This window comes from Ictidomys tridecemlineatus, chromosome X, assembly GCF_052094955.1.
Source record: "Ictidomys tridecemlineatus isolate mIctTri1 chromosome X, mIctTri1.hap1, whole genome shotgun sequence".
Classification (NCBI taxonomy): Eukaryota; Metazoa; Chordata; class Mammalia; order Rodentia; family Sciuridae; genus Ictidomys; species Ictidomys tridecemlineatus.
Window position 1 is genome coordinate 57,372,750 of NC_135493.1, and position 12,838 is coordinate 57,385,587.

General features: G+C 35.3%; 1 protein-coding gene across 3 annotated transcripts in view; it reads right to left on the reverse strand.

The window, feature by feature from the left end:
* The window catches only part of Sytl4 (synaptotagmin like 4), a 63,024-nt gene that overhangs the window by 31,672 nt on the left and 18,514 nt on the right, over window positions 1-12,838 (reverse strand). For all 3 annotated transcript variants that reach the window (XM_040283651.2, XM_040283648.2, XM_040283649.2), the window contains 4 exons: window positions 2,909-3,088; window positions 2,443-2,658; window positions 1,996-2,105; window positions 1,658-1,760 (listed from right to left, as the gene is read on the reverse strand). In XM_040283651.2, coding sequence (XP_040139585.2) covers window positions 1,658-1,760; window positions 1,996-2,105; window positions 2,443-2,658; window positions 2,909-3,018 — 539 coding nt within the window. In that variant the 5' untranslated portion in view covers window positions 3,019-3,088. The remainder of the gene's footprint in view (window positions 1-1,657; window positions 1,761-1,995; window positions 2,106-2,442; window positions 2,659-2,908; window positions 3,089-12,838) is intronic.

Below are 12,838 nucleotides of genomic sequence, written 5' to 3' on the forward strand. Positions count from 1 at the left end.
AGGAATAGGGCAAAAGAATTGAAAGGAAATATAAGAAATCTAATCTCTTCCTCTTTCAGAGCAGAGAATCAAATGATAATGTTTAATATTGAAACAGGAACTTTCAAAAATGATTAACTGACTGCTAACAAAAGATTAGCAATTATTCCATTTTATTTTAGTGTGTTATTCTGTTAAATTCAAACAAAATTAAATGAAATGATTTTGGAGCTGTGGATGTAGCTCAGTGGTAGAGCACTTGCCTGGCATGTGAAACCCTGGGTTTTTTCCCTCTGCACTGAAAAAAAAGGAAGGAATGACTTTAATTTATTATATGATGATCCAATATTATGAAGTTTCTCCAGTCTATCCATCCAGTCATCTCTCTATAGATAAAAGATATATTAAATGATTTTCACATAATATATAATGTGAAAACTTGAGTAGCAAGGATCTCAGTGATTTGTGGCTTTCTTCTTTCTCATTTCCTGTACTGTTTACTTTTTTAATTGATTTTTTTTAAAAATGACAGCGGAATGCATTACAATTCTTATTGCACATATACAGCACATTTTTTCATATCTCTGGTTGTACATAAAGTATGTTCACGCCAATTCATGTCTTTATACATGTACTTTGGGTATGATGTCCATCACATTCCACCATCCTTGCTAACCCCCCGCCCCCTCCCTTCCCCTCCCACCCCCTTAATGAATAAATATATGAAAAAATGTTCATCATCTCTAGCAATTAGAGAAATGCAAATCAAAACTACTCTAAGATTTCATCTCACTCCAGTCAGAATGGCAGCCATTATGAAGACAAACAACAATAAGTGTTGGTGAGGATGTGGGGGGAAAGGTACACTATACACTGCTGGTGGGACTACTGTTTAATTTTTTAAAATAATGATTATGTGTTATTTTTATTTGCCTTCAGCTCGTTCTTATGAAGTAAATATGCCCAAATGTTACTATTTACATGTTACTGTTTACATGAGTTTTAGAATTAGGATTGATTTTTCCCTTTTACCCTTTTCTGCGTATTCCAAATATTCTTTTTAAAATTTATTTATTTTACTTTTTATTGGTTGCTCAAAACATTACATAGCTCTTGACATATCATATTTCATACATTTGATTCAAGTGGGTTATGAACTCCCATTTTTCCCCCGTATACAGATTACAGAATCACATCGGAGCAGATTATGCTAAGTGAAGCTAGCCAATCCCTAAAAATCAAATGCCAAATGTCTTCTTTGATATAAGGAGAGCAACTAAGAACAGAGCACGGAGGAAGAGCATGAGAAGAAGATCACCATTAAACAGGGTCGAGAGGGGGGAGGGAAAGGGAGAGAGAAGGGAAATTGCATGGAAATGGAAGGAGACCCTCATCATTATACAAAATTACATATAAGAGGAGGTGAAGGGAAAGGGGGAAAAAAACAAGGGAGAGAAATTAAGTACAGTAGATGGGGTAGAGAGAGAAGATGGGAGTGGAAGGGAGGGGAGGGGGGATAGTAGAGGATAGGAAAAACAGCAGAATACAACAGACACTAGTATGGCAGTATCCAAATATTCTTGTAATGAACATCTATGAGATAGAAGAATTTCTAAAAAGTAATAAAAGAATTAAAGGAATGTTGTAGCATTTCCTTAAATAACTACTTGGTTCTCACCTGGGTTCCTGCTGTTGCTCCTGAATAATCTTTCTTCCTGGCCAGATATCACCCATCTGTGTCTGATGAAGGAGGGAATGTCCCACTGTCTCTCTTTTATTTGCTTAAAGACAAACAAAAGCATATTGGGATGGTGTTGATGAGTGTAGGAAAGGGAAACAATGCTCACAGCATCTCCTACAAAATCATAACACTTGCAGAAGGGATGGAGGTACAATCTTTTATATTCCCACAAACCATCTAAGCCCATGGAGTTAAGACTCCACCATTCAGAACACACTAGGATCTATGGCTAAGGGTAAGTCCTACAGGGAACCATCCCTAGAAAAGCCCAGTACCTGCAGGTTTACGCCGCAGGGACATCCTGATTATCTCACTGCCTGTGCGGTAAGCAAAGCGGTTCACTTTCTGGTCATAAAACCAGTCTCCAGTTGCTTTCTTCAGCTCTCTGGGAAGGAATGAAAGAAAATGACCAATGTACCAGGTATGGTTATACATGCCTGTAATCCAAGTTACATGGCAGGCTGAGGAAGGATTACAAATTCAAGGCCAGTCTGGGCAAGTTAGCAATACCTTGTCTCAAAATAAAATCTAAAAAAGGCTGAAGATGTAGCTCAGTGGTAGAGCAATTGCCTAGCATGTGCAAGGCCCTGAGTTCAATCCCCAGCACCGGGGGGGAGGGGGATGCAGAATGGCTCCTGTCATTCAACTAACAAAGACTGAGGAAAAGAATTGAATACCATAGTCAGGACTCTTCTCTTACTCAGCCATAGGTTAACACTCACATTTCTTTGGCGCACACCTTGCACCTCCAGGTACCATTGCTTTCCTGGATGCGGCAGTCCCGACACACCAGGTGATTACAAGCCCAACAAGTGTTGGTCTTGGGAGTCAAACGACCCAGACTCTCTTGGCACCGGGCACAGGTCCGATCACTGTAGTGTTGGCTACCCCTCTTGGCCCCTTTCCTTTTGATTTCCAGTAGTTCATTCTTCAGTCGCCTGCCAAGCCCCAAAAGACAAGCACAATTGGATTCAGGATCTGTGTAGGTCAGATGGAGAAGAGTTGAGGGGCAAAGACACACTGTTTGATTCTGTGAAAGCAACAAACTCAGAGCCCAACTTGACCCAACAAAGAATTGTAAATGTCATGTACAGAATTTCCTCTGAAAGTTAAATGAGAAGCAAAAAGAAAAGCCTAGATATCACTGGTCAAGGGAATGGGACCTTATACTATTTCTTGGACTCTTACCTAATCCTTTTCTCATCTGCTTTCCGAAGCTCCTCATCTCGCTGTAGAACATTAAGGATCAAATCCCTTTCCACCTCAGACAGAAAAGAGAGATCTAGTATCTCTGACATGATGTATTCTACTTTCTCTTGTACTCCTCTTTCTTCAAAGCAACCGAACAAGGAGAACTTCCAGCGTTGCCTGAAATGAAAGAACAACCCATTTCACATAGATGATTTATTCCAGAATAGGCCCACAGCTCTAGAGCCTTTCAGTAGGCTGCTTTCCTCTTGAACTAGGCTAAAGAGACAAAACAAAAGTATCTAATCTATTTAATATTCCTCTTCCAACTTGAGTAATGCCCTAAAAATGAAGATTTTTTTTTATTTTTCAAGGAGTTATTCATAACTGTGGGAAATGATTGGATCTTTTAGCATAAGCATTAGAGTCTAGAAAGAGCATAAAACAGTCAAACTCTCAATCTACCAAGTGGATCCTCAATCATTCAATTTTCATTACTTTAAATGTTCTCAAGTAACCCAAATAAATAGACAGCTGGTATCTGAACTGTAGGGAAAAATCACATGAGGACTCCTGCCAGTTTAGTCCAATTTCTCCATTCCTGACCAGCTTCTACATTCCTGTATTCAGTCAGTATGGGGCTATGCTTCAAAAAATTACACTACCTATTCTACCTCCCAAAGTTCTTGTTGTACTATCACTACAACTGAAGAATATCTTCCACCATTTCATGAAGATTTGTTGAGCACAACTCTTTCAGGAATTATGCAGAGTGCTGGAGATAGAGATATGAATAAGACTCAGTTCTTGCCCTTAGGAAGTTTGCAGAGTAATGGAGGAGACAGACACACTGGAGGACAGTAAAATATATCAAGTGCTGTCAGGAGTATTATAAATTAAGTACATGGGAATTCAGAGAAGGAAGTAAGTAATTCTACCTTACATAGTGAAGGGGAGAGAGATCTATATAGATGGGAGGGTTTTTACATAAGATTTGGATTTTGCATTATCAAACAGAGAACATATTTGTTCATGGAGGAAAAATGGTAAGAAAGTTAGATTGGGACCCAATCATAAAGTTTAAATACTCTTTAAAATGAAGAATTTAAAAATGTATTATATCATTAATTTGAATCCAACAAACATCTTTGGTTTTGCTTTTTGATGTTAGAAATGATATGATTTAATTCATTTTACAAAGATTGCTATTTATAGTATAAGAGATTTATTCAAAGAATTAATTGAAGGGCATTTGGTAGCACCCATCACATTCTAAAATAGGCAATAATAAGAATCTACATAATAAAATAGTCACATAAATATTATGGAAGGGCCTATTTATATAAGAGTGTTATTGCTATATTTTTTAAAAATATTTAATTAGTTATTCATGATGGTAGAATGCATCATATACAAATGGGGTATAATTTCTCATTTTTCTGATTATACATGTTTAGAATCACATCACTCATGCAGTCATATATGTACACAAGGTAATAATTCCTATTTCATTCTACTATCCTTTGTATCCCCATATCCCTTCCCCTCCCTTCACTCCCCTCTACATAATCTAAAGTAACTCTATTCTTCTCTAGTGGCCCCTTATTTTGAACTAGCATCTGCATATCAGATACAAACTTTGGTTTTGGGGGATTGGCTTACTTAGAATGATATCCTGCAACTCCATCCATTTACCAGCAAATGTCATAATTTTATTCTTCTTTAAAGCTGAGTAATACATTATTTTAAGAATAAAAAGTTCTTTTTTAATATTTATTTTTTTAGGTGTAGTTGAACATAATGCCTTTATTTTACTTACTTATTTTTATGTGGTGCTGAGGGTCGAACCCAGGGCCTTGCATGTGCTAGGCAAGCACTCTACTGCTGAGCTACACCCCAGCCCCAAGAACAAAAAAGTTCTTAAACAGAGAAATCATTAAACAAAATAATGTTTCCATATGTAGCCATTCAAAAAATGTGGTAGATATGTACATACATGGAAAATATGCCTATGAGTGACAAGAAGTAACTTTAGGATAATAAAGAATTATCTCTTTTATAAAGTATCTAAACATTTGTATATTCAAATAATAAGATCTAGAATAAAAAACATAATCATTAGTTTTTCTTGGGGAGATTTGAGAGGAGACCATTTTAACCTTTTAGTTTATATAGTTCTGATTTTTTAACCTGTGTCTTCCCTTTACATTTCAAAGAAAAAACAATTCAAAGGAGGCAGGGAGATTATTGCAGTGGTCCAGGCAAAAGACAACCTAGGATTATTAACTGTGCCTCTAACTAATTGGACAAATAATTTTATATCTGTAATCCTTTGGTTTCTCATCTATAAAAGGGGGTACCTTGAAAGGTTGTCAAGAAAATTAAATAATATCCAACAAAGGGTCAATCATGCTTGGAACACTTGTTTAGAATATAAATGCTTATTGAATTTTCTAAAATTATAAATACCTGAGCCAAGAATTGAAACAAAGGAACCAAGAATAGGTTCAAGGAGAACTGGCAGAATGGCATGACTAAGTGGTAGAAGATGAAGAAGGTGAAGCTAAAGAAGCCTAGTTCACATGTCTAGGTTAGACAATTAGACTGGATGGTGACAGCCCTCACAATGACAGGCGATACAAGAAAAAAAAAACAGGTTTGGAAGGCACTAAGTTTTCTTTTAACCATATTGTTTGTGCTGCATACAGGATATACAGGAATTAAGCCCAGGTTGTAGTTGGAGGTACCTGGGCTTCAGGAGGAAAAACTGTTCTGAAAATAAAGATTTGGTAATCATGGCAGACAACGAGTCCAGCGTAGACAAACTAGGAAAAAAAAAATAAGAATCATGCTTATCTCCTCTGCTCTCCCCTGAAGATAGAAAATAAGCCCCTTTCACTTTATTGTTATTTTTTACTAATTGCTTAAAAACAACAGAAAGTATAAACAACATAGAAAAGCTATACAGGTTCCTGAACCCTCAATATTCTCTCGAATTGTCAATTTTGCAGTTTTTATTGAATGATAAGTATCAAAACTTCTTTCAGAGACCCTTTCTAACATACTTCTTGAGGATTTATTCTTAGTTCTTTACCCCAGGGAATATATACACTCCAAGTAAATATTTTTTAATATTCTCTTATACATATGGCCTAATACAATATCTGATAATTTTTCATGTGACACCAATATTTTGATCACTATCACTGTCATCACCACCCCAATAGTTCCATTTATTCAGAATTTACTAGATTCCAAACAAATGGTTTGCATATATACTAATTTAATTCTTTCCCAAGAGTAAGTGACTATTATTATCTCCACTGTATAGATGAAGATTCAGGGGACATGAAGTTAACTTGCCTAAGAATAAAGTGAACTTGCTGGGATTCAAGCCCAGGTAATCTGATTCTAGAGCTCGTATTCTACTGGCTCTATCTAGGCAGAATAAAGGCAAAAGCAATTATAAAACATTGAAGGGAATAATCAAATAATGTGGAAATAAATTCTCATATGTATAATTATGGCTGAAGCACTGGCCAAAATTCAATGGTTCACAGATAAAATAGGTAATACCAGTTGCCATGCAACTACAGATCAAGGATAGCATAGGCACAGTGGAAATAAGAATAATACCAGATTTATTAGAAAACTGGTACTTGTGGAAAGGCAGCAGAGTTCTGTGATGAGAAAGCCACACAGCGTAATGAGATCAAGTAATATAAAAAACTAAGGAAGTAGGAATATCTTTGAGGAAATGAAGATAGTACCATAAATAAATAGAACTATTAGCACCATATATCTTTCCTTTATTTTTCATTTACAGACCTGAATAACCAGAACTGCCTCTCTCTGAAATTTTAAATTCAAGAATCCCCACTTTCCAACTGTATTATTCAGCTTTCAGTTACTATGACAAATGCCTGAAAAAAAAAAACTTAGAGGAGGAAAAGTCAACTTTGGCTCACAGTTTCATAGATCTCAGTCCAGAGTTGGCCAACTCCATTACTCTAGGCCTGAGGTGAGGCAGAATATCATAGTAGAAGGGTATGGTGAAGAAAAGCTCATTCACGGCAGCCAGGAAACAGAAAAAGATTGAGAGAAAGGAGCCAAGGACAATATTTAGTCCTCAAAGGCATGACCTCAGTGACCTACTTCCTCCAACCATGCCCCTACCTGCCTACAATTTCTACGCATCCCAGTAGTCCAATTACTCATCCATCAAATGGATTAATCCACTGATGATGTTATAGCTCTTATGACCCAACCATTTCCCAAAAGCCCTACCTCTGGACATTGCTACATTGCCTTCAGCACATGAGGTTTTGGTGGACATTCCAAATCCAAATCATAACACCAACTACAGTTCATAACCACTATACCCATTCTTCAACCTTATCAAGACCAAGTCTCTTTAGCCCTAATTTTCTTCTAGTCCTCTTGCCTCTTGCTAATATCTTCTTTTCCTATACATTCTGGATTTAGACAGCTCAACTTCTGACTATCTCTCACCAGTATATTCCATATCCATGTAATTTTGCTATAGCTTAGATTTGAATTGTCCCCTGAAGAACCATATGTTAAATGCTTGGTCCCCAGTCTGGTGCTAAGGGAAGGTAATGGAGCCTTTAAGAGGTGAGGCCTAGTGGGAGGGCTTAGGTAATTGGGGGCAATCCCTCAAGAGGGATTGTGAGAACCTAGTTTGTGCACTTGACTATGAGGTAAATGGACTTTATCAGCCACAGAAGCAGAGATGTGCTATACCACCACAAACCCAAAGCAAAGGGGCTAACTGATAATGGTCTGAAATCTCTAAAACTGTGAAACTAAACAAATATTTCCTCTTTATAAGTTACCTCAAGTATTTTATTACAGTAAAAGAATGCTGACTACACAACCTTCATCCTTCTACCACAAGTGCCCCTAAAAATCCCAAATCAATATCAATGCCTGAACAGTTTACTACCATAAACACATACTATGCAATTCCTTATCTAAAGTCTCAGCTTTATTTTTTTTTGTAGTCACCCACAAATCCTGTTCCTTGTACTTGTTCAGTTTGCTTACCTAGTCCCTTTGGGTTTTATTTTAAGCCTTTGTTTATTTTACATTCTCACTTTCTTTCCCTCTAGACCTATTAGGCATCCTTGTCTCACACTTGTAAAAAAAATTTTAAGCCCATCAACCATGAATTCTATTAGCTCTCTGCTTTCTCTTCCCCTATCACTTGCCATTCTGACTCCTTTCAGAAGCTATATCACACCCCCACCCTACATTCAACCACCGATAGGTTCTATTTCCAACACTGACCCTGTTTCAAGTCAGCTAAATTGAAATGGGTTCTTGCAGAATTGGTAATGGAGAGAAGAAAACAGAATAGGAAGAAAAATTAAAAGAGAAAAAAGAAAACATAGGGGGTAAAAGACAAACAGAATAACAAAAGGTAAGATGGTTAAAACAAGTTCACATATATTGATAAATATAAAACACATATGAGCAAAACTTATCCTTTAAATACAGAGAAAACAGACTCAATAAAGGAAAAAAACAGCAATGTGTTATATATAAGGGGGATATCTAGAATATAAATTCAGGGAAAGATTGAAAGCAAAAAAAAGGAAAAATATGTACTAAGTAAATGCTATCCAAAAAAAAGGTTTAGGTAGCCATATTAATATCTGAATGGAAAAATTCAAGACAATAAAGAATAAAGGAGAGGGAAGATGACAACATACAGATAATAAGCCTGTATCCAGTAATAAAACATCTTTAAATACATAAAGGAAGATTAAGTACAACTACAGAGAAATTTAAAACTTGACCATCAAACTGGTAGGTTAGCATACCTCTAAATCATTATTTCAATTATTAACATTACAAATAGAAAATTATTAAATATATAAGCAAGCTGAACAACAATATGAGCTTGGTTTAATGGACATGTGAAAAATTCTATATCCAATTGGAAAATTACACTCTTTCAAGCACATATGGAATATTTATCCCACGAATTAACCATGTATTAGGCTGTGATTCAGGTCTCAATAAATCTTTTTTAGATCATTTTCTTACAAACCATGATCTTTGACTTGAAGGAAATTAAATAAGAAATCAATAAAAGAATTTTTAATCTCAACACTTTTCAGAAATTTATGAAGGTACTTCTAAATAACCTGTAGGTCAAAGCACAAACCATAATGAGACTTAATCTTTCATTAAATCTTAGAAAAGAAACTTGCCTTTTGCCTCACCCCCTCCCCCACCATTCCCTATACTATGGGATAAAATATCCTCTAGAAATTAAAAAAGGGAATTGCGGGATAAAAATAATGATTTCATGTACAATGAATTAAGTGATATCATTTTGTGATACATGGTGCCTCACATTTTGAAAACTCAAACTCAGAAAAATAATGTAGGTGCAAATACAGTTATATACAATAAAAAAGACAAATGTGAAGTTGGAGGAGCTATGACCATAAAGATACTATGAATTTACAAATACAAGGGTTTAATAGAGAAACCAAAGCTCAAGAAAACTTAAGGCCCTTTATTTCCATTCAGTCACAGGTGTGTAGTCAAAAGGGCAAGGATTACTACAGGGAAGACCACAGTTCAGATAACATGAGTGTCAGAACCTGAGTTTGATGGTCAATTTGTTTCATGTTAGTCCTGCAGTGTTAGGATTCAGATGAGTCAAGATTCAGATGAAATATCTTAATATAATATCCTTGTGGGACCCATGCTACTCACCAAAAAATATTTTAGAAAAGGTGGCTTGTTTAGTTAGCAATTTTGTACAATTATTACTAAAAATCAGGTTGTTTTTTTCAATGAAAATACTTAAAAAGTCATTAAACTAAACTTTACCATCAAAAATGGAGGTTAACATATCTCTCTCATCTACTGATAGTACAAGCAGATAAAATTTACTAAATATATAAACAAGTTTAACAACACATTTGATTTAATAGATTTATGTACAATTCTACATATCCAACCTATATCCTAATCTTATAGACTAAGAATAATGAATAAACATTGAAACTAACATTCACACAACTGGTTTTCAAGAAGGGGAAGAACAAGTTATCTCAAAGTATTTGAGATTCTAAAGACCAGTTTTAAAAATGGAGAGGGAGCATGTAATAATGAAAATAGTAGTGTAAAACAGACTTGAGATAAATCCTAGCTCTCCTATTTCTCATCTATATGACCTTGGGAAAGAACTTACAATATTTAAAAAGTTTCCAAAAGTATAGAATTCCATATAAGAATAGTACATAGATTAAAAATCATTGTTGGTTTTCCAAAATTGAAAATTTATATGAATTAGGAAAACACCAAGTAATAACTCTGCATGGGACAGCAAATATACAACACATTTTGCTGTGTTAAATTTGTTGTGAACACTAATCCCCCTACTTTCCCAAACATGAAGGCTATGTATAAATATAAAGATGATAATATTCGAGTTCAAAATAAAATTTCCACCAGAAGTGATCTTCTTGAAGGCAAGACCTATATCTGGACCTCATATCTCCACGGGCTTGGCATAGGTGCCTGATATACCATATGAGCTGAATAAATATTTAGTGAATATTTTCAATCAGAAATCTATTTGTGCATATGTGTTTAAACTTAAACCTACAGAAGCTGAAGAGGAGTATTAGAACTGAGAAGAAAAAAAATTTTTTTGTTGTTTTCCTGAGACAGTATGTGTGTTTTGGTTAAAACCTTGGACTATAGAGCAAGACTGTCTGAATTTGAATCCCAACTTCATCACTTACTAGCTATGTAACCTTGGGCAATTTACTAATCTCTCAGTGACTCAATTTCTTCATTAGTTAAAAAAAGATAACTGGGGGCTGGGGCTATGGCTCAAGTGGTAGCGCGCTGGCCTGGCATGCGTGCGGCCCGGGTTCGATCCTCAGCACCACATACCAACAAAGATATTGTGTCTGCCAAAAACTAAAAAAAAATAAATATTAAAAAAATTCTCTCTCTCTCTCTCTCTCTCTCTCTCTCTCTCTCTCTCTCTCTCTCTCTCTTTCTAAAAAAAAAGATAACTGTACCTACTCTTTTGGGCTTGCATTATACAGATTAAAGGAGTTTTTGAAATATGTAAAATGCTAAAAAATGCAAAAGCAGAGAATGCTCAGTGTTAGCTTTTTTTCTTTTGAGGAGCTGGGGATCAAACCCAGGTCCATGTTCAAGCTATGCAGGTGCTCTTCCACTGAGTTACATCTTCAGCCCATATTTTGTCAGTTTATATATGTGTATTCATGTTTTCAGGCTTAACTAGTAGGTCTTAGAAAATGACATTCATTTCCTTTTAGATAATACAGATGAACTGTGAATTAAACTGTATCTAGATATCATTTAAGTTTCAGGCTTTTTTTTAGATTCACTGTGGTCTATTCATATATGTATGTAGGAAAGTTATGTCAGATTTCAGGCCTTTTTTAAGTGACTAATTATGCTGAAAACCTTATAAGTGAAAGAATAATTTCTGACAAATTAACTCATGTTCATGGTCTAAAAAGTTGAACTGGCATTAAATTATTCCTCTAAATGTACAAACTGTAATTATATGGTGGTTTCGTATAAAACTATAATGGATTATCACTCATATTCTACCAAAGTGATATGATAAAAGTATTTTGCCATTTAGACTAAGGATAACAAATGATTTGGGCAATATTTATACCTCACTGAGCATGAAAAGTGAACCAGAGTCTTTCAAAGAACCAGAGTCTTAACCAAGAAGCATTAAATTAAACTGCTCTTGTTAAGTGATAATATATGTTACACAGAAACTGATTAGTGATTTATCTATATTCCTGTATGCCACATTCTGTATACATTTGAACATAGTTATTTAGAACCGATTTAGCTATGCCAAAGAAGAAATGTGATGATGTCTACACTTTTGAAAGATGATAATTGAAATTGGGCTACATATTATAATTGGTCATAATAATTGCAGATTACAAAATGTCATTTGACTTTTGTGCAAGATGAAAAACAAACAATGAATTTCTATCCTGCTTTAAACAGCAACAAATAGACAAAATACATAAAGTAATGGTTTTTGAGACATTGAACATCAGTCAATACAGGACTATGATCTCTGAGAGATGGGAAACAAATGAGTTGAATCTTTTGATTTTCCCAATTTACTGTCTCAAGAGAGTTTTCAGGCCATGGTACAGGAAGGAAGAAGCCTAGGAGAGTTTGGTGAACTCTTCAAGTTGAGAAAACAGCACTGAGAGTCTGAGAAAATCCAAATAGCTAGAATTCATAACATACAGCATTGATAGAACTGCATAGAGAAAGGTATTTAGAGACCTACACCTAGTCTCCCTGACATATTCAGCAAAGGACTGATAAGTGCATGGAACATCTGTGAGGAAACTACTCCAGGAAAAGAATCACCTGAAAGAATTCAAAAGTACCATACCTGTTGTTCACACAGAGACAGGAATAGTGCCTATTCTCATCAAACTGGAAAACCTTATGATTTACAGCATACTGGCTAGAGTACTGAGGGTCTCAGTAGTGAGAAATAATTAGTCCTAGACCAGTGCACTGCTCTGGTCCTGCCTACCAAATCTAAACAGAAAAACCTGAAAGGATCAATCTGTTACCAAGCAACTAAGTACATCCCAGAATAGAACTCAAAAATATCTACAGTAATATCAAAATAGGTAGAACCCAACAAGTTAAAATTCTCAATATCTGGTACCCAATAAAAATTACCAGGCACACAGAAAAGGAGAAAAATAGAATCTGTAATGAGAAGGAAAATCAATTAAGATGACTAACTGACATAAATGTTAGAATTAACCAAGTCATTAAAGCAGGCAGTTATTATAACCACATTGTATATGTTCAAAAAGTTGAGGAGAGACACGGAAAAGATTTTTT